Source organism: Dendropsophus ebraccatus, chromosome 9, assembly GCF_027789765.1.
Source record: "Dendropsophus ebraccatus isolate aDenEbr1 chromosome 9, aDenEbr1.pat, whole genome shotgun sequence".
Lineage (NCBI taxonomy): Eukaryota > Metazoa > Chordata > Amphibia > Anura > Hylidae > Dendropsophus > Dendropsophus ebraccatus.
In genome coordinates, this window is record NC_091462.1 from 106,670,016 (window position 1) to 106,697,337 (window position 27,322).

General features: G+C 44.9%; 1 protein-coding gene across 1 annotated transcript in view; it reads left to right on the top strand.

Moving 5' to 3' along the window:
* Window positions 1-1,051: 1,051 nt before the first annotated feature.
* GRAP (GRB2 related adaptor protein) overlaps window positions 1,052-27,322 on the top strand; it is a 38,415-nt gene continuing 12,144 nt past the window's right edge. Inside the window, exons 1-4 of the mRNA XM_069982148.1 lie at window positions 1,052-1,156; window positions 1,453-1,779; window positions 10,557-10,654; window positions 14,927-15,049. Coding sequence (XP_069838249.1) covers window positions 1,702-1,779; window positions 10,557-10,654; window positions 14,927-15,049 — 299 coding nt within the window. The 5' untranslated portion in view covers window positions 1,052-1,156; window positions 1,453-1,701. The remainder of the gene's footprint in view (window positions 1,157-1,452; window positions 1,780-10,556; window positions 10,655-14,926; window positions 15,050-27,322) is intronic.

Sequence of the window (27,322 nt, forward strand, 5' to 3'; positions counted from 1 at the left end):
CAAGTGAGCCAGGAGACCTGCATGTTGGTACACGGGGCGATATGGCTTGATCAATTCATATTCCAACATCCTCAAGTTGTTTTTTTAAAATAGGCTTAGCAGCATTAGTATCAGCCATGGGTGTGATGTGCAGCCGCTCCTCTATCTCCATGTCGGATAACTACTATAATACTGCTCCTATATACAAGAATATAACTACTATAATACTGCTCCTATATACAAGAATATAACTACTATAATACTGCCTCCTATATACAGGAATATGACTACTATAATACTGCTCCTATGTACAAGAATATAAATACTATAATACTGCTCCTATATACAGGAATATAACTACTATAATACTGCTCCTATATACAAGAATATAACTACTATAATACTACTCCTATATACAAGAATATAACTACTATAATACTGCTCCTATGAAGTAGAATATGACTACTATAATACTGCTTCTATATACAGGAATATAACTACTATAATACTGCTCCTATATACAGGAATATAACTACTATAATACTGCTCCTATATACAGGAATATAACTACTATAATACTGCTCCTATATACAGGAATATAACTACTATAATACAGCTCCTATATACAATAATATAACTACTATAATACTGCTCCTATATACAAGAATATAACTACTATAATACTGCTCCCTATATACAAGAATATAACTACTATAATACTGCTCCCTATATACAAGAATATAACTACTATAATACTGCTCCTATATACAAGAATATAACTACTATAATACTGCTCCTATATACAGGAATATAACTACTATAATACTGCTGCTATGTACTACGATAATATGTATATGTAATACATAGCTACAATGATGAGTGTTGTATAGATGTATTCCCTGATCAGTTTTCTATATGTGGATAGACAAAACATGGGAAGCGTTCCTCGGTGACCCCGCTGTGATGGGGCCGGTGTTGCGGACCCTCTTGGTGACTTCTCCTGGGCTGTCATGCGGCCTCGGCTTTTGGCTCAGGGTTGTACAGTAACATCCTGTTTGTCTTTATCTTACAGAAAAAAGGTTAAGACTTTGTGAGAGAGAGAAGTCTCTTCCTTTGCAGACTCAGCGGAGCGGAGATAAAACTGCAGCTGCGGCCGTCACAGGAGGCTGCCGGGGCGGTGAGTTACTGGGGTCTCCTATCTGTTATAGATGGTTTATTAAAGGGGTCCTTCTGCACATTGTATATTGGTGTCAGCAGATACCCCTGTGTTACATGGAGCCATAGCCGAATAGGGGGAGCAGCTGTGGGGAAGCCACATTCCCCGCAGCTGCTTCCCCTAGTGCTGTCAGGCATCATGAATCGCACCTGTATCATACGGGTGCCTCCTATATTGTGACACTAGTGGGGGAGGGGGGCGATGCCAACTCACTTTCCTGTATACAGTACCTGGCACTAATCCTCTTTGTATCCTAGGCACAGACTGGCGACTTCTTCTCCTGGTACAGCTCTGGTTATAAGTCGTCCCCCCTCTGAATTCCCCAGACCCGGCCTCCGCTCTTAGACATGCATGACTTGGTTTCCACTACCAAGAACTGTGTGCACTTCTTCAGCACTTGAGCCCAGGGGAGGTTGTCACCCACCCACAGAATTTCCATCACTGTATGTCATCTGCTGCCAGTGGTCATTTAACCCATTGAGTGTGAGCGTCCCCGACCAGAAGACATGGAGGCCGTGGCCAAATACAACTTCAAGTCCAACGAAAGGGACGAACTGCCATTCAGCAAAGGAGACGTAGTGAAGGTGAGTGACTTTATCCCCGCTGATCATGGCACAGTCATAGTTCTATCAGTATCCCTATAGGCAGTGCTTCTTTGCAGGTGCAACATTAAAGGGGCACTCCACATAGACATGGGGCCTGGGTTTCCCTCTCTTTATACCCAGGGGTAACCTATGGTTCTCTGACCGAATGTTGACAGATGGAGAACCAGAGCTTAGAGACTGCTGAAGTAGATGGAGGTTATATCAGTGCTGGAGCGTTATAAGAGCTGATATCAGTCACATATGATGTAATGTCTGGAGGTTATATCAGTACTGGAGTGTTATAAGAGGAGCAGCTGATATCAGTCACATATGATGTAATGTCTGGAGGTTATATCAGTACTGGAGTGTTATAAGAGGAGCGGCTGATATCAGTCATATATGATGTGATGTCTGATCAGGTTATATCAGTGCTGGAGCATTATAAGAGGAGCGGCTGATATCAGTCACATATGATGTAATAGGAGGTTATATCAGTGCTGGAGCGTTATAAGAGGAGCGGATGATATCAGTCACATATGATGTAATAGGAGGTTATATCAGTGCTGGAGCGTTATAAGAGGAGCGGATGATATCAGTCACATATGATGTAATGTCTGATCAGGTTATATCAGTGCTGGAGCGTTATAAGAGGAGCGGATGATATCAGTCACATATGATGTAATGTCTGATCAGGTTATATCAGTGCCGGAGCACTTGAAAAAAAAAATTCCCCCAAAATCAGACCTCTGCTACCCATCTCCCAGTGTACTAGGAGAGGTGTAGCTGAAGCGCATGGCAGCAAAGGGCTGCAGGAATGCTCCAGCGATTGTTTGTGTAGCCCGGTCATGTAACTGATCGATCCTTGTGAAGACTCTGCTAACACACACTGATCACCAAGATGGTTGCCCATTTACTGATGCTGTCAGGTTCTCTAATATGGTCCTTAGTGTCCGGGTATTCTGGGCAGCTGTGACTCTGACCAATGGGACCTCCTCTGATCCCGAAAATGAAGGAAAAGTTGTCTCCCAGATGGATAGAGGGCGCTGTGCACTCCATTTATCCTCTATGGTGGTTTATAAATGTGAGCACTGAGCTTGGTGATGTTTGGATGCCCTGTAGATAATAGAGCCCTTCTGTGGTCTGTGTTGTTCCCAGCAGTCATCCCCGATCGTGTGGATGATCAGGCCCGGACTGACAATCTGACAGACCGGGCAAATTTTAGCAAACCGGGGGGTTGCATTGGCTGGAACAGACTGGTGCAGGGATGCAGGGACGGTCCCTTTTTTGAACCGCTGCTCAGTTCCCACGCACGAACCCCGGTCTATTACTGAGCAGCAGTTTAAAAAAGGGTCCGCGGCACCGGCATCCCTGCGCCGGCCCATGCAACCCCCCAGTTTGCCAGATTTTGCCCGGTCTGTCAGACGGTCAGTCCGGGCCTGATCATCCACAGGATCGGGATGACTGCTGGGAACAACACCGACCACAGAACAGCAGATGGATGTGTGACCAGGGCTCTATTTTACCGGCCCCCAGTGTGATGAAACCCCCTCCTCTCTGTGACGCGGCTTCAATGATTCCATTGATTTCATCACACTGGGGGGCGGTAGGCCCACCCCCAGTGCTTCATGCCCAGCCGGTGCTTGGTAATAGACTGGCACCGTGAGCGGGAACCGGATGGTGGTTCAAGAAAAGGACCGTGGCACCGGCATCCCGGTACCGTCACCAAAAACACCACACTCCACCGACCCCTCTCCTTCATACATGTAGCACACGAGAGACCCTATAGCCTGAGGAAGGTCCTGGTTCGACCGAAACGTTGCACAATACATTATTGGTCTCATCTCATGTACTTTCTGTCTATGGTCGGAGTATATATCTTGTATCACACTGTTAAATAAAACCTTCACTTATTCTTGCATAAAAAACGAGTGCCTACTGTACCAAAAAACACCAAGCGATGTACCTAGTGGTACATTCTATTTAAGATGTGGAAGTAAGTTGTGGAATACCCCTTTAAGGCTGGGTTCACACACAGTATTTTAGCAGCACTTTTACCCTAAAGACAGAACTAGGGGGAAATCTTTTTAAAGTTTTTTTCCCCTCTGTATTAGATCCGGGTTTTGGCTCCCAATACTATGTGAACCCAGTCTAAGAAGGGAGAACAGTTACTCTTTTATATTACTGCTTCACTCATTTCTTATACTTGTTTTTTTTTAAATCTTTTATACTTTTCTTTGAGCATTATTCACACACTGCACAACTTCCACCCTGGGTTAGGGTGTTATTACACAGGCCAATGGGGGCCCGATAATAACTGTAAACGAGCACCGATCTGCTAGATCGGCGCTCGTTTACTGGCTCTATTACACGGCCCGATTATCGTTTAACAAGGGCTGCATGGACATCGTTACTGATGTCCTTGCAGCCCTTGTTTAAACTTTATACGTTACCTATCCAGGCTGCAGGGTTCCTCTTGCGGTCTGCTTCTCCCCGGGTCCCGCATGCTCCAGCTTCAGAACGGCCTGTCTCAGCTGACAGGCCTCTCAGCCAATCACTGGCTGCTGCGGTCCCGACCAGTGATTGGCTGAGCAGCCTGTCTGCTCAGACAGGCCGTTCTGAAGCTGGAGCATGCGGGACCCGGGGAGAAGCAGACCGCAAGAGGAACCCTGCAGCCTGGATAGGTAATGTAAATTGTCAGCCGCTGTTACACGTAGCGATGCATGGTCAGCGCCCGACAATTCTAGGTTCAAACCTATATGAACAATCAGCCGATGATCGTTGTCATCAGCTGATCGTTGTATTTATTACACGGAGTTAGGGGTCACTGACAGAACGTTTGGGGTAACTTCGGTGAAGCTGGGAGCTGGTTTACTCATGATGGGAATTGTAGTTCTACAACAGCTGGAGGACGGCACGTTCCCCATCACTGCTTTATAGTTACATTCCCAAGGGGCATTTTGCTCTTTACTGTTACATGAGTAGAATTCCAGGATATCAGTGAAGACGGACAACCAGCAGAAGAGAGGAGATGGATGATGGTGATTTATATAGGTGTTGTGTATGATGCAAAATGTTCATGGTTTTTATATATTGGTTGAGCACTGGTGAATCCTTAAAGGGGAAATCAGATACAGCCCTCTAAGTGTGGATATAAGTGGCATCCAATAGACCAGACTCCGACAATGTTATCTATTGGTCAGTATATAAAAGTGTTCCCCAACTTGTGGCTTTCCAGCTAGTGCAAAACTATAGTTCCCAGCATGCCCTGACAGTGATCTTACAACAGTTGTGTAACACACGATGATCTGTAGGTCATGGTACTACAATGCAGGAGGACAGGGATGTCAAATTCAGGCCTTCCAACTGTTGCAAAACTACAATTCCCATCATGCCTGGACAGCCAAAGCTAAAGCTTTGGCTGTCCAGGCATGATGGGAATTGTAGTTTTGTAACAGCTGGAGGGTCTGCGTTTGACACCTGTGATCTAGGAGAAAATTTTAAAATTATTCTTTTAGAGATGAGATCACTATGGATCCCCTGGGATTAGGTAATACACTAGACATAATGATTTATGCAAAACTGTGAAAATCCCCGGCAAAGCTGAACAAATAGAGAAGTGAGAAACATAGGGGGAGATTTATCAAACATGGTGTAAAGGACACTGGCTCAGTTCCCCCTAGCAACCAATCAGATTCCACCTTTCATTCCTCACAGACTCTTTGGAAAATGAAAGATGGAATCTGATTGGTTGCTAGGGGCAACTGAGCCAGTTTCACTTTACACCATGTTTGATAAATCTCCCCCATAGAGCATGAAACATAATCTCTGCCCCTGCAAGTACTGGCAGAGGGTGCAGAGGGCAGGGGATGTCTATGGCTGACACCAGGGCTAATAAAGATGGAAGACCACAAATTATCTACATCAGCCTCCCAGCAGATGGCAAACTACAACTCCCATCATGCCCTGACAAATAGGGGTCAACAGCTGGAGAGCCGCAGGTTATGGGACACCAGCCCAGATCCTTCTCATGCTTCTCTGTAGCTTTGAATTTGACTTTTAAAGGGTTAATATCGAGGAGGAATCTGCTTCATTCTTGTGACAAGTCAAGGCCCAAAATATAAAATATCCGCACAAACAGGATGTTTCTTTTCCTTTTTGGTTCAGTACACAGCAGCGCTATTCTTAGAGCTTTTATATTGTGTTTACCTGCCTTGTTTTGTCTGGGTGATCTGACCTGAAATGTGCCAAGTGTGTGTGTGTGTATATATGTATATATATATATATATATATATATATATATATATATATATATATATATACACTACTGTTCAAAAGTTTGGGGTCATATTGAAATGTCCTTATGTTTGAAGGAAAAGCACTGTACTTTTGATTGAAGATAACTTTAAACTAGTCCTAACTTTAAAGAAATACCCTCTATACATTGCTAATGTGGTAAATGACTATTCTAGCTGCAAATGTCTGGTTTTTGGTGCAATATCTACAGGTGTATAGAGGCCCATTTCCAGCAACTATCAATCCAGTGTTCTAATGGTACAATGTGTTTGCTCATTGGCTCAGAAGGCTAATTGATGATTAGAAAACCCTTGTGCAATCATGTTCACACATCTGAAAACAGTCTAGCTCGTTACAGAAGCTACAAAACTGACCTTCCTTTGAGCAGATTGTGTTTCTGGAGCATCACATTTGTGGGGTCAATTAAACGCTCAAAATGGCCAGAAAAAGAGAACTTTCATCTGAAACTCGAAAGTCTATTCTTGTTCTTAGAAATGAAGGCTATTCCATGCGAGAAATTGGTAAAAAAAATTGAAGATTTCCTACAACGGTGTGTACTACTCCCTTCAGAGGACAGCAGAAACAGGCTCTAACCAGAGTAGAAAAAGAAGTGGGAGGCCGCGTTGCACAACTAAGCAAGAAGATAAGCACATTAGAGTCTCTAGTTTGAGAAACAGACGCCTCACAGGTCCCCAACTGGCATCTTCATTAAATAGTACCCGCAAAACACCAGTGTCAACATCTACAGTGAAGAGGTGGCTGCAGGATTTGGGGCTTCAGGGCAGAGTGGCAAAGAAAAAGCCATATCTGAGACTGGCCAATAAAAGAAAAAGATTAAGATGGGCAAAAGAATACAGACATTGGACAGAGGAAGACTGGAAAAAAGTGTTGTGGACGGATGAATCCAAGTTTGAGGTGTTTGGATCACAAAGAAAAACGTTTGTGAGACGCAGAACAAATGAGAAGATGCTGGAAGAATGCCTGACGCCTTCTGTTATACATGGTGGAGGTCATGGGATGGTCTGGGGTTGGTGCTGGTAAGGTGGGAGATTTGTACAGGGTATAAGGGATTGTGAATAAGGAAGGCTATCACTCTGCACCGCCATGCCATACCCAGTGGACAGCGCTTGATTGGAGCCAATTTCATCCTACAACAGGACAATGACCCTAAACACACCTCCAAATTGTGCAAGAACTATTTACAGCAGAAGCAGCAGCTGGTATTCTATCATAGGTAATGGAGTGGCCAGCGCAGTCACCAGATCACCACCCCATTGAGCTGTTGTGGGAGCAGCTTGACCGTATGGTACGCCAGAAGTGCCCATCCAACCAATCCAACTTGTGGGAGCTGCTTCTAGAAGCATGGGGGGCAATTTCTCCAGCTTACCCCAACAGATTAACAGCTAGAATGCCAAAGGTGTGCAATGCTGGAATTGCTGCAAAAGGAGGATTCTTTGACGAAAGCAAAGTGTGATGGAAGAACAATGTTATTTCACATACAAATCATTATTTCAAACCTTGTCAATGTCTTGACTCTATTTTCTATTCATTTCACAATGTATGGTGGTGAATAAGTGTGACTTTTCATGGAAAACACTAAATTGTTTGGGTGACCCCAAACTTTTGAACGGTAGTGTATATATATACAGAGAAAGAGAGAGGCCTACCGGGGAAAGGCTGCACAGGATGATGCCAGGTATTGGATGGATGGTACTCGGCCAGTGACGCCAATTCTGTGGTGATTGGGTCTTAGGACGGGATGGTGTAAGCTCAGTCAGTGGTGGAGTGCTATTCGTGATGCCAGTGCTAGTCCAGTACACAGGTGTGATGTTGGTACCTGCTTGTTGTATGGCCGGCTGTGTTCCCTAAATGATCGGTGTCCCTTGGGCTCTAGTCCTGAGTGGCAACTGACCCACCTGGACTATCGGTCCCGCCACCCACAGAAAGGGGAAAAATAACCCAAAGTGTACGGTGCCGTGTGTATAGGTGCCGGTGCGTGTAGAAGATGACAGTAGTCCCAGTAGTATAAAAAAATATAACAGTTTTACTGTCAGGCTTTGCAATATAACAGTACACGTTTCACAGAATACATAAATCTTTACACGCTCTGGAGTGCTTGACCTTTGTGCTTGGAGAAGTAAAAGAGGTACTGGTAGCGGTGCTTGAAGAGTAGAGCGTAAGGAAGAGGAGTTTGCCAGAAGAGCCCTAACCCAGTGTAGCTATGTACTCTGCTGGAACCTGAAGATAGCTTTGTAGTAAAGTCTTATGGTAATTTTAAACGGAGCAATAATTCGCCCAGTCGATCGTTTAACGATATCGGAGTAACGATTTGTTTTTTATGCCGATCAGCGTTTAGACAGAAAGGTAAATTGTTCGAAAAATCGTTATTACGATCGCTTTAAGATCGCTTAAGTCCATCTCACACTTTTTAGATGAAGTAATCTGCGAATTATCAGCAAACAACCAACAATGATTTGAGAGCATGTTGAAAGACCAAGATGAACGATTTCCCGCTGGTCGCTTGATCGTTAACTGTTTACACGAGCCAAATATCACTCAAATGCGATCATTATCACGAAAATTTGAATGACAATCGCTCCGTGTAAAAGGACCATAACTTGTACTTGTGTATAGACTTATGCTGCGTTTACACGGAACGATTATTGTGCGAATTTGCACGATAACGATTGAATTCGAACGATAATCGTACGTGTAAATGCAGCGAACGATCGAACGACGAGCGAAAAATCCTTCATTTTGATCTTTTAACTTGTTCTTAAATTGTCGTTCGTCGTTCGCAAAAAATTCGCAGATCGTTCCGTGTAAACAGTCGTCGCGAAAGTCCAGCCGCCCGCCCGCAGCCCGGCCCCCCGCTCATCCGCAGCCCGGCCCCCCGCTCATCTGCAGCCCCCTGCGCCGGCTCGATTGCCACCCGCGCCGCCGCTCCGATCACTGATTGGCTGAAGAGGAGCTGTTTGAAATTCGCGGCGGCGGGGGTGGCGATCGGAGCGGGAGTGGCGGGGGTGGCGATCGGAGCGGCGGGGGTGGCGATCAGGGCGGCGGGGGTCGCGATCGGCGCAGGGGGCTGCGGATGAGCGGGAGGCCGGGCTGCAGGCGGGGGCCGGGCTGCGGGCGGGCGATCTTCAAATGATCGCAAAAAGATTCTTCCGTACGATATATCGTACCGTCTAAGCGCTGATCATTAGATAAAAAAACGTTACTCTGACATCGTTAATCGTGCGATCGGGCCAATTATCGTCCCGTGTAAACCCAGCATTACTCTGACCAGACTGTGAGAATAAGTTCCTTCAGCTGTGGATTTGTAAGACGTACCTCCTGCTTTGTGCGGTGTTTTCTTCCTGTTTCTTATAGGGTTTTGAGAAAGAGAATAGTCCCTCAGCAATGACCCTGGAGTTCCTGGCGTGGGCTAGGGCAGAGCTTCTCAAACTATTTCTACTCACCAACAGACCAAGGCAATGCCTGGGCCTCACCAGACTGACCAAGAGGATGCCTGGGCCTCACTATCTGTGATGAAAGTCCATTTAAAAGCTGAAAATAATGCTAGGGCTACCTTTAACCCATCTCCCAAGATCTATATACTAATAAAGCAAGTAAAAAATAAATTAATAATGTTGCTTAAATGGAGATTTTGGAGGACTGTGCAGATCATAGTTACTTTTGTAAAAAAAACTGGCTCGCCAGCTGGGCCTCACCAACAACTAGGGGGTGCCTCACAGTTTGAGAAGCACTGGGCTAGGGTGTTCCTTGGTGACTGCTCTCCCTCACTGTTGTTTAGCACTGCATAATAGAACTAACTGCTTGAACAGAAGAAATCTTTGTCTTTAGCTGCATCTGAGCTTGGTTCCTGTCAGGGGTCCTGGCATCAGCCAGGCCCTGGCTTAACTAGAGCAGAAACTGTAGTCTTTTGTGTACTCCCTCTGTGAGAATCAGACTAGAACTAAACTGCACTTCCTCCCACACGGAGCTAACTAACTCCTCCTACAAGGGGTGAGAATGTGTAGAGAGCAAGGATAGGTTGAGAGAGAGAGAGAGAGAAAGAAAGAAAGAAAGAAAGAAAGAAAGAAAGAAAGAAAGAAAGAAAGAAAGAAAGAAAGAAAGAAAGAAAGAAAGAAAGAAAGAAAGAAAGAAAGAAAGAAAGAAAGAAAGAAAGAAAGAAAGAAAGAAAGAAAGAAAGAAAGAAAGAAAGAAAGAAAGAAAGAGCACCTCCTATCATGGTATAAAACACATGGTATAGAAAATCCTTCAGCTGTGCAATACATAGGAATACATACAAGAAACACTGACACCTAGTGGTGAAACTTAATACATTTCATACACCATTATCTTCATTCTCTCATTAACCTGAGAAAAAATGTTTTTGACAGGTGCACAGGAGAAGAGAAGACACCAGTGGTGGGACGCTACAGATAGATAGTTCATTCTTTCCTCCAATTTATGATCATTATTTCCTTCTTCTCTTTCAGATACTTAATATGGAGGATGACCAGAACTGGTACAAGGCGGAACTATATGGCAGGGAAGGTTATGTTCCCAAAAATTATATCACAGTAAAACCTCATCCGTAAGTTTTATCACATCTTTATAATATGTAACTATTATGGATGACCTCTGCCCTCTGCAGCCTGATAGCCTATCCCCTCCGCTACTAGCTAAATTCTGAAACATCACACGAAAATCCAAAGCACTCCAGCATAAGGTGAAAAAAGGTGGTGGTTTATTACAAAAATGTGCAAAAACACAGGATGCAGCGTTTCAGTTCTCTTATAGAACCATTATCAAGCATGGGAGATGCTTGAAAATGGTTCCTGAGAGAACTGAAACGTTGCATCCTGTGTTTTTGCACATTTTTGTAATAAACCGCCACCTTTTTTCACCTTATGCTGGAGTGCTTTGGATTTTCGTGTGATACTTGGGGATCCTCCCTGCCAAGGGATTTGCATCCAACTGCACCCGCTACACCTGTGAAGAAGTGCAGCTCCTTTCTCCTCTCTAAATTCTGAAACATCTAGATCATAAAAATGAAAATCTGTCTTTCTGTCTGTCTGTCCTCTATAGACTTCCAAACGCCTGAACCGTTTGGCCACAATTTTGGCCCACAGATACATTGGGTGCCCGGGAAGGTTAGAGCGAAGGTCCCGTCCCCACCAGATGTACAGGAGGGGAGGGGGAAGGGTAAGAGCGCCCCATAGAGATGAATGGGAAAATCTCCACACCTCACACACAGGTGATATAATTAGCTGCAGCTGAAACGGCAGTTGGAAGCCTTAGCAACCAATAGGATTACTACTTTCATTTTCACAGTGAGCTGGAATCTGATTGGTTGCTAGGGCCAGCTGCCTCACAACAGATCCACAGAAATAAATACAGTAAGGGTGCCTTCACACCTACCGGATCAGCAGCCGATTTCACTCTGCAAAATCCGCTGCGGATCCAGTGTCATTCAACTTTATGACACAACATACTCACCGTGTGTACGCTGTATATACAGTGTACACAGTAAGGGGCTTACCTGCCGGGTGGTGGTGTTGGGTAATGTATACAGTAAGGGGGTGTTAGGGAATGTATACAGCATGGGGGCTACCTAGGGGGGTGTATACAGCATGGGGGCTACCTGCAGAGGGGAGTTTGTACAGCATGGGGGCGACCTGAAGGGGGAGTGTATACAGTATGGGGGCTATCTGCAAGGGGGGCAGTGTATACAGTATGGGGGCTACCTGCAGGGGGTTGTATACAGTATGGGGGCTACCTGCAGGGGGGGAGTTTATACAGTATGAGGACAACCTGCAAGAAGGGGGGGAGTGTATACAGTATGGGGATTACCTGCAAGAAGGGGGGGAGTGTATACAGTATGGGGATTACCTGCAAGGGGGGTATAGAGTATGGGGGCTACCTGCAAGTGGGGGGAGTGTATAGAGTATGTGGGCTACCCGCAGGGGTGGAGGGGTGTATACAGTATGGGGGCTACCTGAAGGGAAGAGTATATACAATATCTAGGCTACCTGCAGGGAGGGAGTGTATACAGTATAGGAGTACCTGCAAGGGGGGGAGTGTATACAGGGGGGGAGTGTATCCAGTACGGGGGCTACCTGCAGGGGGGGGGGGGAGTGTATACAGTATTAGAAACTTTGAAACCTTTTCTGTATTGTCCTCACCAAGAATGAAAGGTGGTGCCTAAGAGGGCCAGATTATGATGATGCAGGATTGTGTATGCACTTATTATAAGCTGCAGGTTTTCTGCACACAACTTACTTATGGTCTGCAGAAGGCGGGGGGATCCCCAAAGTACACACTTCAGGTATACAGGACCCCAGAACTATACACTACAGGTATACAGGACCTCCACCAACTTTACACTACAGGTATACAGGACCTCCACTAACAATATCAATGTTGTATATAACCAGGCTCAGCATAACACTACCAATGTTGTACATAACCAGGCTGCATATTGTATAACACTGCCAATGTTGCATATAACCAGGCTGTATATTACACTGCTAATGTTGCATATAACCAGGCTGTATATAACACTGACAATCTTTGTATATAACCAGGCTCTATATAAAACTGCCAATGTTGTATATAACCAGGCTCTGTATACAGTCTGATCACATGACATCTCAGTTTGGCTATTAGGTATTTAGGATGTTTAAAGTTTTTAGTTTATTTCTAATGTGCATAAGCTACAATTTACATAAACAGTGCAGAATTGTCGGGGTATATAGCGTATAAAGGGATATATAGGGCTCCTGGCGATTTCCACTTAACCCCTTAACGACATCGGGCGTAAATTTACGCCCTGATGCCGGTAAGGGAGTTCAGAGCGGGGCCGCGCGGCGGCCCCGCTCTGAACCGCGCCGGTCCCGGGTGCCGCGTGTAGCCCGGGACCGTAGGTATTAGCGGGCACGGTCCGATCGCCGTGCCCGCTAATACAGTAATCGGATGCAGCTGTCAAAGTTGACAGCTGCATCCGATTACCGGACGCAGCGTTATCCCTGGTGTCTAGTGGGGAGATCGCTCCTCCGGGATGTTATCCCGGAGGAGCGATCTCCGTAAATGAAGCCGGCCGGGGACCGCTCCAAGATGGCGCCGTCCCCGGCTCGGCACTCGTTTACTTCCGGCTGCAGCAGCCGGAAGTAAACGAGTGCCTATCTCATGGATCTCTGCAGCATATCTATGCTGCAGAGATCTCAATGAGAGATCAAAGCACTTATACTAGAAGTCCCCCAGGGGGGCTTCTAGTATAAGTGTAAAAGTTAAAAAAAAAATGTTGTTAATAGTAAAAATCCCCCTCCCCTAATAAAAGTCTGAATCACCCCCCTTTTCCCAGGTTATAAATAAAAGTAAATAAATAAATAAATAAATAAACATGTTTGCTATCGCCGCGTGCGTAATCGCCCAAACTATTAATTATTCATATTCCTGATCTCGTACGGTAAACGGCGTCAGCGCAAAAAAATCCCAAAGTGCAAAATTGCGCATTTTTGGTCGCATCAAATCCAGAAAAATTGTAATAAAAAGCGATCAAAAAGTCGTATATGCGCAATCAAGGTACCGATAGAAAGATCACATCATGGCGCAAAAAATGACACCTGACACAGACCCATAGACCAAAGGATAAAAGCGCTATAAGCCTGGGAATGGAGCGATTTTAAGTGTCGTATATTTGTTGACAATGGTTTACATTTTTTACAGGCCATCAGATACAATATAAGTTATACATGTTACATATCGTTTTAATCGTAACGACTTGAGGAACATATATAACAAGTCAGTTTTACCCCAGGGCGAATGGCGTAAAAACACATTTCCCCCAAATAAACAAAATGCGTTTTATTTTTCAATTTCATCACACTTTGAATTTTTTTCTGGTTTCGCATTGTACTTTATGCAAAAATTCAGCCTGTCATTGCAAAGTACAATTAGTGACGCAAAAAATAAGGGGTCATGTGGGTCTCTAGGTGGAAAAATGCAAGTGCTATGGCCTTTTATGCACAAGGAGGAAAAACCGAAAACGCAAAAATCGAAATTTGCTCTGTCCTTAAAGGGTTAAACAAAAAAAACAAGGGCATAGATTTGCCTCCTGGGCGACCTTGTAACAAATCTAATTAACACAGTGACACATTATACCCGGGCAGCGCCGGGTACATTTTCTAGTTATATATATGTAGTCTGCATTTCCCTGAAGTCACAGATGTAGAAGTAAAAAACTGAAACCGTAAAGTCTGTACAGAGAACTAGAAGTATATTAGTATAGAGTTTATTATTAACTAATAGCTGTACATATATAATTATACACAGGAGATACCCAGGTTATACCAGCTGTATATATATATATATATATATATATTGTATACTGGAGATACCCAGGTTATACCAGCTGTACATACTGTATATAATTATATACAGGAGATACCCAGGTTATACCAGCTGTACATATATAACTATATACAGGAGATACCCAGGTTATACCAGCTGTATATATATAATTATATACAGTATATACCCAGGTTATACCAGCTGTACATATATAATTATATACCCAGGTTATACCAGCTGTACATATATAATTATATACAGGAGATACCCAGGTTATACCAGCTGTACATATATATTATATACAGGAGATACCCAGGTTATACCAGCTGTACATATATAATTATATACAGGAGATGTATAATATACCAGCTGTATATATATCACTATACACAATATATACCCAGGTTATACCAGCAGAACATATATCACTATAGACAATATATACCCAGGTTATACCAGCTGTACATATATACAGTAAATGGACACTGTTACAGGTTGTGTGTTTCCCGTACAGGTGGTATGGTGGTCGGATCTCCAGACAAGTGGCAGAAGAAATCCTGTTGAGTCGGAGGTTTACCGGAGCTTTCCTAATCCGAGACAGTGAGAGCTCCCCGGGGGAATTCTCCATCTCTGTCAAGTAAGTCGGACAGGTTCTGGGTATCAGAATATTAGAATGGGAAAACGTTTGGCCCTCCGGCCATAGCAGACACTCCATGACGTAGCCTCGAGCCATGATGTCTAGTGCCTCACTGGCCACAATACACTGCTATCCACCCAAGTAATGAAACCTTTAGAAATCTTCTCCTATTTTAGTCTGCAGAGACTGTTACTTGTTAGGGCCCCAGGTCGTACCCTTGGTACTGTTAGAGGGACACCCTTGATGATATAATCGGAGTGATTTCTGCTTGGATCCCCAGCGATCAGCTGCAATCAAGTCTTCAGTTTACCTGCAGCACCACCACAGGAGAGATTTAGTATTACACATGCATACAGTGCCGGGTCCTCCCAGATCAAGGGAGATGAATACCTCAATACCCCCACTATTATAATCTTATACAACTCGTAAGGATAGGAACAAGCCATAGAGCCTGGAAATTCAGAGATGTGGGATTCTGCCAATAGAGGGCAGAAGAGGAGCGGGGATGATCTACAGATGGAGTATAAACCACAAGACTGAGGGCCAGAAACAACTATACAAGTCATTCTCAGTATATAATAGGCTGCAATAGAGCTGGGAGCAATGATTCCGTGGAAAACAGGATACATTTTGGTATTTTGGATGGTCTAACAACCATATAGATATCTGTGTGTGTCACTTCTGTATCATTAACTTAAAGGGGTTGTCTGTTTCAAGAATTCTTAAAGGGGTAGTTCAGCAAAAAAAAAAAAAAAAAAAAAAGTCTTCCAGTACTTATCAGCTGCTGTGTGTCCTGCAGGAAGTAGTGTATTCTGTCCAGTCTGGAGAGCAGGAGAGGTTTTCTATGGAGATTTGCTACTGCTCTGGACAGTTCCTGACATGGACAGAGGTGGCAGCAGAGAGCACTGTCAGACTGGAAAGAATACACTACTTCCTGCAGGACATGTAGCAGCTAATAAGTACTGAAAGTACAGATTTTTATTAGAAGTACATTACAAATCTCTGGCACTTTGTTGCATCAGTTGAGTTCAAAGATTTTTTTTTTAGTGAACAAACCCTTTAAGAGGAAGGTCCCTTGTTTGTGGCCATAATGGCAATTTGTTCGCTCTGGAGGACCCGTCCTATTCTGCCTTACACAGATAGCACACTGATTGAAATGGCCGCTGTGTAATACCTTACTTCACCTGTGGTGGCGCTGCAGAGAACCTGAACACTCACTGTCAGGATTCCCCTCAGATTACAGCTGATCAATGGGGAAAACTACACTCTGTGACCAGATCATTGTTCATAATCCCTTGAAACAAAGTGGAGAACCCCTCTAAAACATAAATATTACCAGACGTATTTTTGCGTTCTTTTATGTGCTTTATATACATGGCGGTAAGTTTGTTGTTGTTTTTAAGGCAGACGCTCCTTGTTGGGTACACTGCCCCCTAATGGCCAGACAGTCGTATTACTTCCATTAAAGCTCTGCTCTATCTGTGATACCTCATTCCACATTATATTGCGACTTCTGGATTATCAGACAACCAGATTAGTGGAATTTCCTTAACATTTAAAATCTGAGCAAAATTTACCCTTTAAATCAGCATTGCAAAAGTATCAAAACTTCCATCACGCCCTGTTGGACGCATTCACAGGACTTGGGTCTCCATTCACTTTGGGGCAGTGCTCTCCAAGCTGGGGTAACAGTGGGATAGATGCTTGTTAAGAAGTAGATAGGGGGCGTGGCTATGACAACTTTGTAGTCTCCTCTTAAAGGGCCAGCACCCTCTAAAACCATAATAATAAGGAGCTGGTGCTCTTTAAGCACTTTTTGCATAAAATAATTTTCGTGCCCTAACAACGCACAACATGTACCGAGAAGCCTGCGGAGTACAAGTTCTTATCTGCACCCATGTTGGCTTTGGCACAGAGAACTGGTTACCATCACAAACCACATGAATCAGGTCTATAACCTCCACATTCCCCTATTAGGAATAACCTATTGCCCTGGGAACACCCAGTGTAACACATGTGCTGGGGAGACCACAAAGTAATTGCCCCATGCAGTGTCCTTGTTCTGCCAGCAGGGGTCACCGACATCCGAGGTTGAGGGGTGACATATCCTATATAACTTTTTAAGAAAAGCGTAAAATCTAATAACTGTTTACACCCCGGGGCCGCTCGTGTGACTTCCTGTACAGCTAATGCGCCCGGAATGCACGCCGCTGAGCCCGTATAATGGTTATAGCTAACCCTTGGGCCGACGCCAGGCCTCAGTGATTGCCCGGATTAGCTCCGGATTCATCCCTATGTCTAGCTCTACAATCTGATTCACTGTTATGAGAATTTTATTCACTATTTTTCAATGAGTCAGTGTCTAAATAGGTAAATGTTAATCTCCTATATAGTGAATGGCACCGATCACCGTGCAGCCGCTGCCAGGTACACACTACTAACTGTAGTCATGTTCTTAAACATAGGCTGTATGGTATTAGCAGTGACTGCTCTCCTCCAACCCAGTATGTATAAACCCTGCTCTCGGTTATACAGCCACAATACCACATAGCAGTGTCAGAATGCCCCATAGTAGTGCCAGACAGTGGCAGTGGGTCACTGTGCAACAATATCACAGTGTCCTTCTACCAGTACCAGCCAGAATGTCCCATAACATTAAAAGTTAAAATGTCCCAAAAACTGTCATGTTGTCCCCTAACAATACCAACAGGATTGCCCTATACCAACCCCACAGTACCCCATAGCAGCCCCAGCCATTATGTCCCTAAAACAATGTCAGTGCCCTCTAAACTTATTTACCAGAATGCCCCCATATCACAGTAGCTCCATAACATTGGAAGTCTTTGCCCCGAAAGCAATGCCACAGTGCCCCCTTAACAATGCCAACAGGAATGTCTGATACCAATACCACAGTGCCCCCTTAACAATGCCAACAGGAATGTCTGATACCAATGCTATGGTTCCCCTACAACAGTTCTAGAGCCAGAGCAGTGCCCCTTTATCAGAACCCCATACCAGTGGCAACCAGAATACCCCCATAACAGTCACAGAACCCCATACCAGTGCCAGCCAGAATACCCCCATACGTCACTGTACCCCATAACGCTGCCAGCCAGAATGACTCCCTAAATCATTGTACCCCATAATAGTGCCAGCCAGAATACTTCCATAAGTCACTGTGCCCCATACCAGTGCCAGCCAGAATACCCCCATACGTCACTGTATGTACCCCATAACGCTGCCAGCCAGAATGACTCCCTAAATCATTGTACCCCATAATAGTGCCAGCCAGAATACTTCCATAAGTCACTGTACCGCATAATAGTGCCAGCCAAAATGCCCCCTATAACCGTCACTGTGCCCCATAACAATGCCAATGTGGCCCCACAACAGTGCCTGTCATAGTTCTCCATGAGTAGTGCCAGTCAGCATCGAGCAGAATGCCCCCATAACTATTACACAATGCCCCGTTCAGTTCAGGCTAAAAATCAGGGAATCCCCGGAGACAACCTGCAGGAGCTGTTATGGCGCCAGTATTGGTTGTTACCCAACTTTCCCAGAAACAGAGAGAGTGATCAGTGGATGAAGTAGCATCAGCCCATGTGCCTGTCCCATCCTGCTCCATGGTGGAGCAATCCTAAATCTAGTCTTAACATGAACCCGAGATCTGAGTCACTGGAGCAGGAGCGGGAAAGCAGGATTACAGAACCCCCTATAAATAGAGCGTCCCATCAGGGCCCTCCACACCCGCCGGGGCCCTTCATCGGGTGGTTGTGCCTGGATCTGTTCCAGGTGGGTGAAGACAGTAGTATCACCGATAACGATAGCAGTGTTACAGCTGGGGTGGAGTGAGCATATGACACAGATAATGACGGAATCTGCAGGAGGAGGAGGAGGACGCCTCCTGCCGTATCATGTTATTCAATGCTAAGAATAGAGGAAGGGATTGTCTCTGATAGAAATGATAATTCTCCTGTAATTTATTTCCCACAAAGGCCAGCAATTCCTAGCCAAACAATTGGAGAATTGCTGCTGCTCTGGACAGTTCCTGACATGGACAGAGGTGGCAGCAGAGAGCACTGTGTCAGACAGGAAAGAATACACCACTTCCTGCAGGACATGTAGCAGGTGATAAGTACAGGAAGACTGGAGATTTTTTAATAGAAGTAAATTCCAAATCTCTTGCACTTGCTGCCACCAGTTGATTTGAAGGGATTGTTCATTTAAAGGGCAGCTGTTATTTGGACAATATATCTAGCAAGGACATACAGTAGTTACCTCCAATCTGCTCCATATATCATGGCATGGGTCTCGCCTGTTCCACCCATAAAACTCCCAGAAACGTCTCTCTAATTAGCATAAACTCCGCCTTAATTTATTACAGTTTGCAGAAAAGTCTCTAAAAACTGTGACCTGTGGTAAGTATGGATATACAACAATTCCAATGATAATTATGGGATTGCTTTTATCTCAGAGAACCATCACTGGGAAGACAAACTACCACTTTTTGGTCAATAAAATGAAGGGTGGGGGTCAGTGCGCCCCTGTATGGCTGCCTTGCACAGTCCCATAGAGTTAGGGTGGGTTCACACTACGGAATTCTCGCGGATAAACTCCGCAGAATTCTGTCAGCTGTCCGCGTGCACGGCCGCGCGCCTTTCCGCCGCCTCCATAGACACCATTCTATGGGCCGGCTGATTCCGCATTCCGCCGAAAGAAGTGACATGTCACAATCACGTTTTTCTTCTAAGCAAAGAGAACCAATCATGCAGGAAAATAAAATAAAAAATTTCCCCTAATTATATGTAAATTATTATTTTATTAATATTTGTAAATATATTTCATTATTTTTATGGCCTCGTTTATCCACTTTTTCCTTTCCTGTCATGCAGAGTGGCAGCAGGGCCGGGCGCCGCCATCTTGATTACGTCACTTGCGTTCCAACGGTAATCAAGATGGCAACGCCGGCCTTGCTGCAACGAACAAGAGGATTGCATCCTCATGGATAGACTTAGGGAGAGATGACCTTTGATAATAGGGACAGTGAGTTTTAGGTGATAGGTTCTCTTTGAGGATTATGGAGGCCACATGCTTGCCTCCTCCCTCCCCCACCCTCCCTGCTCTGTATCATTGAAGTACAGGGTTTTGTTGTTGTTGTTGTTTTTTTTTGGGGGGGGGGGGGGGGGGGGTGTATCTGGAACAAACATTTTCCTTTCAGCTGGCTGATGGGTGGAGCTTCAGAAAAGGGGTGGGGCTGGTAGGAAACGGTAGTAGGGGAGAGCTCTGGCTGCAGACAGTTGCCTTACAGACCAGGACGAGTTTGATTTATAGAGAGTATCGCTGCGTTTACACGGAACGATTATCGTTTGAATTTTTGCAATAACGATGGCATTTGAGCGATAATCGTTCCGTATAAACACAGCAAATGATCAAACGACAAGCGAGGATTCATTCATTTTGATCTTTCAACATGTTCTCAAATCATCGTTTGTCGTTCGCTAAAAATTCGCAGATCGCTTCGTGTAAACAATCTTTCAAAGATTCAAACTAAGTGAAAGATGGGCTTAAGCGATCTTAAAAACTATCGCAATAACGATTTTTCCTTACGAATTTTCGGACGATTTTTCTAACGATTTATTTGTCTAAACGCTGATTGTTATAAAAACCAAATCGTTGCTTCAAAATCGTTAAACGATCGATTGGGCGAATTATCGCTCCGTGTAAACGCAACATATGTGTGTTTTATCAGTCATTCCAGCTGTGTAATCTCTGATGTCATAGGTCAGCCCGCCTATGGCTGCACTACATGCTTTACTAGAGAGTCATCCAATAACTAGTCAGGGGCTGGGTCTATTACCTATATGTTGAGTTATGTCACCCCTTTAGCCGTTGTGGTCCCCCACACTTTACATATAATGGGCACTGAGCTTATTCAAGATGGCGGCACCCAAGGGGAGGAGATGCTGTATAGGATATATTCTCCATCCAGTCCATTCACTCCACCCTGCTGGGAAGTCGATGCCTCGGTCCTAATTGTTGATGCCACCGATCCAACGTATGAAGTTGTGATTTATGGCGCTCCGCCTCATGTCACCTGCCAAAACAGTGCGCTCATATCCCCGAATACTGCAGGCAATTAGCTCACCGCCATCTGCATACAACATAAACAGACACGCTGTTATTGTAAGGGAGACTGAGAAACCAACCAGCCTTAAGTCATCCGTGTAGTCATCCAAGGATGCATTGTGGTCCCTGGCTGACTAACAAAGGAGCCAAGAAGTCATATGGGGATACAGCGCTCTGACATGGGGCCGGTGCGTCTTATCTAACCTACAGGCCAGGGATGCGGAACCTTACACCCTCCAGCTGTGGAAAAAACACAATTCCCATCATGCTTGGACAGCCAAAGCTCAGGTATAATGGAAATTGTAGTTTTTAAACGGCTAAAGGGCCCAAGGTTCCCCATCCCTGGTATACACAATGGTGTATATGTTATAGATGCCTCAGGACGATGTAGAAATGTAAGGCCCCATACACTCAAATAAGAAAAGAGCAATGGGCCCAAGGGTTGACCACCCTCCTTACACTCTTAAAGGGAATGTAGGAAGACTCAATACAGTGATATATATTAAGATCTTGACTTGATAATATCTTTGATAACTCGAACTGTGCTGGGAAGATGTCTGAGAGAGATGTAGTCATGCTGAGTTGCGTGCTGAGAGGTAGTAGAATTTCTGAGAAGTAGAGTGGAGGATGTTGAGAGAGTCCTAACCCAATGTGGAAGTGTGCTCTGCCAGAACATTAGAAGCAGAATAAGTAGAATACTTGAGAGTAGAGAGAATACTTGTGCCCGTGTTTTGACTCTTTGGTCTTTGCACCATCTATTGCCCACCAGTTTTGGGGTGACCCGTCCTAGAGGGTGACACAAGCCCCAGACCTTGTTACCTGAGATAAGCAGAGTGGTCAGAATTTTCCTATTACACCCACGCTGCGATCTAAGTTGCTAGGAGCCTATGTACTCTATCTGGATCAGTTCCTTTCTTCTGCTGGATACTGTCCTGCTCTTTTAGACTGGTTCTTGGCGTGGGTTGGGGTGATCCCTGACTTGTCCTCTCTAAGTAGGTGTTCAGCAATGCACCGTGTGTGGAAGTGCTGCTTTTAAAAAAAGAGTGGTAAGGTGTCTCATGTGCATCCGTTCACTACTGAGACCAGAGTAAGACTGTCCACAGGGGACCTGGCAGGAGCCAGGGCCCTTCTCGGCTACTACAGGGACCGATCTGGCTTGTGTCCTTCCTCTAAAAAAGCCAGAGTAAGGGTACATTTACACAGAAAGATTATCTGACAGATTATATGCCAAAGATTTGAAGCCAAAGCCAGAAACAGACTATAAACAGAGATCAGGTCATAAAGGAAAGCCCGAGATTTCTCCTCTTTTCAAATCCATTCCTGGTTTTGGCTTCAAATCTTTGGCAGATAATCTGTCAGATAATCTTTCTGTGTAAATGGACCCTAAGACTCACTAAGGAGTGGCTACACTTCCTTTCCCCATGTGACTTCCTTCTACAACAGTTATAAGGTGTGCTGTGAATGGGTGAGAAAAGAGTGCAAAAAAAAAAAAGAGAAGGATAGGGATAGGAGGAAACGAGAAAGAACTCCCATTGGTGCACAGATCCTAAAACAATAACCCTTTAGTTACAATACCTATGTACATAATACACCTAAGAGCGACATCTAGTGGCAAAACTTGGGTACTACTTTATTACCACATCTATTTTAGAGTACAGACTTTTGCGAAGGGTGTAAAGACTAGAAACACCCGTGGTGGGACACCACATATGGGCATCTTTAGAACTGAACAAGCTCTGACTCTTCATTACTGCAGTGCTGTGGGGTATGAGTCTGGATCAGGACTCTCATCATTGTTAGGTGCGGACATCTGTCTTCCACATTGATGGAGATGGCCTTGTGTTATATTAGTTTTGTGGTTGTCCCCATGCTTCTTGGTGCTGGTCTTCCCAGTATAATGGTCCTTTCCCAGTAATCTGGGTCTTTTCATACATATCCAGTATTTAAGTCTCCAGTCTGGCCAGTAGTCTAGAATAGTCTTCCTTAAAGTGGCAGTACACCCCCAATTGTTGTTGCTGAACACTTGTTGAGACGATATCTGTCTTGATACCTATATACATGTATACTCGTCCCGATTCATTTGACCTTACATGGAGGGTCACCCCCCATCATCATCATATGTGGCCCCCCGGAGCCCCAGCCTGACACGTCACCATGTATAATGGCATTCTGGGTGGAATTGCCCTGTATCCTCTTACATCCACCTCTATAACCTGAAGGTGACAATTTAGAGTCCTTTGCCCTTGGATGTAACATGGCGGTCCTCCCTCTGTGGCTTTGATCCGCGCTGTACGGGATTAACCACATCAATGCTGACACTAAGCCGCGCATTGTGTTTTACATCTCATAAAATGTTTATGATGCCTGTCATGTAGCTGAGCTCACGGCTTTGACACGCTTTACAGCTGGTGCCCAGGCTTCATGTGCCTCTACTGCTTTCTCTGCCCCCATCATCCTCGTCAGGGAGCGGATTACTAGCATAAACAAACATGGAACCCACTGGGTGGATCCATGAACCTTCATAACCTACATGAGTCAGCGCCATGATTGTTTGCGTGTATAACCCCATCTCCTGGCCTGGGCTGGGCCTCCCACCTGTCAGGGCCCTCCACTACAGATTTATTACTAGCAAAATAAAGTGAAGAACCTGATACCCGAGAAATACAATGTCTTATTGTTCAGAGAGTAGATCTGCAATGACGTGTGCACCATTCTCTGTGAGCTTAAAGGGGTTGTTCACAAAAAAAAAAAACATTTCTTTTAAATCAACTGGTGCCAGAAAGTGCCAGAGATTTGTAATTTACTTCTATTAAAAAAAAACTCCAGTCTTCTAGTACTTATCAGCTGATGTATGTCCTGCAGGAAGTGGTGTACTCTTTCCAGTCTGGAGAGCAGGTGAGGTTTTCTATGGGGATAGCTAAAAGGGCCTAGCTAGAATTCATGGGGCCCCATAGCAAGATACTCTATGGGGCCCCCCATACTCACATTAGCTGACGGAGTCCCACGGTGTTCTGTTCTGCCACTGGGGAGCCAGGGAGCTGGGGGAACGGAATGCCAAGGGACTATGCCAGGAGTATGGGGGAAGCCTTCGACCACAAGGGAGCCCTGCTGGAGGGTGTTGTGAGCCGTAGCTACCATAGAGGCAGAGCACGTTCCAATGGAGATGGGGGGGGGCGCACGAGCCCGTAGAAATTGCGCGGTCTGCCCTCCATGGTAACTACACCACTGGTGGCAGCAGAGAGTGTCCAACTGGAGAGACTACACCACTTCCTGCAGAACATACAGCAGCTGGTAAATAAGAAGACTTGAGATTATTTAATAGAAGTAAATTACAAATCTCTGGCACTTTCTGGCACCAATTGATTTGAAATATATATATATATATATATATATATATATATATATTGTGAACTATCCCTGTAACACAGCTGCACACATCTCTGAGGGTTTTGCTACGATGTATCAGCGCAGTTCCAATGTAGCAGGCCATTTAGCTTACAGAGCATTGCTGAGTCTTATTGCTGATCAGCTTCCCCTAGGTTCTGCCTCTGCAGCACCATCCCAGTCCTCTCAGGCCGCACACCGCCATGTTTACCCCAGTTCTGTCAGTGAGCGATGAGACGTGTGCAGCCGACAATTACAGAAATCACATATCAGGAAATTAAAGAAAATTCCCCTTGTGAATGAGGGCAGAATGGAGCAGGTTCAGACAACATCCACACACGGGTGAGCTGCAGATTAGTCACCGGGAGGTGTCTGCCCAAGCCTGGTAGCGGCTGTATACTCTATACGCTATGTGGACAGTGAACACTATGCATGCTACAGATCAATAGGGGCAGCCATTCTCAGTATGTACCATATCAGTGTATGGAGCGAATATTGATCCTTATACACAGCGGCCCAGACTTACTCATACGTCTAATTCTTAGTGTAAACATAGACTAGACAGATTTATAGATCACATTCAGACTAAATATCAGTTGGCAATGACCCTGGATGATTATAGGTCAGTATTGTCCTGTGTAATAGGATCAGGGATCAGCTGATTAAGGAGCAGACATTCCTTTGTCAGCTGATCAGGTCATTCTGAGAGGCTGGAAAATCATCGGCTGTCAGCTGTACATCTCCCCGTGTCATAGAGGATGTGCAGCTGACAGCTGTTTGCCAGAAAGGGCTACATGACTGATACAGCCTGGCTAACCTACTTGTGAAGGTTCTGTTAATGAGAACCAATTACCATGATCAGCACTCACTCCCAGGTGGGCTCAGGCCGTCCAACAGGGCTTATGAACTCGCCCAAAACCTTGCACCAGAATTCTGGTCCATTGTAATAGTAACTGTGCCCCAGTATCCAGTCTCTTGTGTTTTCCTTCTTCTCTAGCATTTGATTATTTGATTGTGTTGATGTTTATGGAAAAGGCAATGACAATCAGTATATCAACCATTACAGCACTTACAGGGGTCGTAACCCCCATCTGGTAGGGGGCATTCACACCTAGGTAGAAGGGTAGTAGATATGGAGGTTAAAATCTGTTAAGGAGTGTGTATTAACTTGCCTGCCCAATCAACTAGCCCTGAAAATGGATTGTGAGGCCTATATCTGGCCGTTGGGTCACTTAAGCCTGCAGTAGCAGGCCGCCATGAGTAGTGGAAGCCCCAGGCCAGTGCTCAGTGGTGCATAACTTTTTGGTAGAAAACACTGAAGGCCAAAGTGGAGAAAGACTAACCCTGTTCCCATGGATCCTATCTGGAGAGATAGGCGAGCAGTGCTTGGGAGGGCGGGTCTGTAAAAGTGGGCATGGCTTTAGGTATATCAAGAATTGTGCCAAAATATGTCAGAAAATTCACCCCAACTGATTATTGTAGCGTACCTGCAATTTTAGATAAAATGTTATCAGGACTGGACTTCCCATCTGGCAATTCTGGCAAATGCCAGATGGGTCGGTCCCACTGATGGTGTACTTTACATATTGTGGGGTGGGGAGTGAGGGATTTTATGTGGGCTGGCATATGCACTAGGGCTGCTGCCCTGAATGTTATCATCCAGGACTTTGCACAATGATCATGTTTCTCTATAACTCTAAAGATTGATAATATTTCACCCCCAGGAAATTCTGAGAACATTCTCAGTAAGAGACATCGCTCTATAATCCGTCCTGTCAGCCGTGTGTTATCTTTACCTTTATGATGTCACATTTATGTCATTCCTTAGTCAGATTAATTTCCATGGTTTCCTTGTTTATATATGAATAGAAATATTGTCTTATAAAAATCAAGAGAAGAAATAATGATGTGCGCTGGAGCTTCCCGCTGAGGGGAGTAGTAGTCGGAACACCCGGGTAGCCAGTTGTCAGTTCTTAGGTCACGGTATTGGCACGAGGGGAGTTGACTAACCCACGGGGTCCTGACCATGCCGGGCCCGAGCAATTCTTTGTTGCTCTTAGTCAGGGCACCAATAACTAGACCAATGCCAGGGTTCAGAAACAACGGTAGTTGTGCGTTTATTATAACGGTGGTAGTCAATAGCAACAGTCTCTCTGGATGCAACCAGGATTGAGGCAAACTTGAGTATAACTGAGAAATGGGTGATGCTGCAATAGGCTGTGGTGATAGCATTACTTTGAGCGAGAGGAAACTGGGTGATGGGAGTAGTAGTCCCGAAGAATGATACTGGGCGAAATAGACTGAACTGAATACTTGCTGTTGATGAGAATGGATGATGAGAGGAGTAGTGACTGAAGAACGACACCCAGATCTTGACTGAATATGAGAATCTTGAGAATCTGGAAGGTCCCGACTGGACCGAAATACTTCTGGACAGCACTGAAGCGGGTACCGCGGGGTTGCCGCCTTCTCCCTTAGGAGCAGCAAAGCACACATCCTTCTCCCCTGAAGGTGGAGAGAAGGTCTGAAGTAGACAGGAAGTGACTAAACTAACCCCAGCCAAAGCTCGACGGCTATTGGGGTTACTATGGCAGCCGGAGAAGTCACGTGACACCAAGCCAATTGCATTACCACGCCATTGAACACCAGGTAAATTAATATACATAGTAAAATAGGAGAAATACCAGACTTGAATATTGAGGGGGGTGACATAACACAACCATTTTGCAGTGGCCATTAACTTTTCCAGAACAGGAACAATCA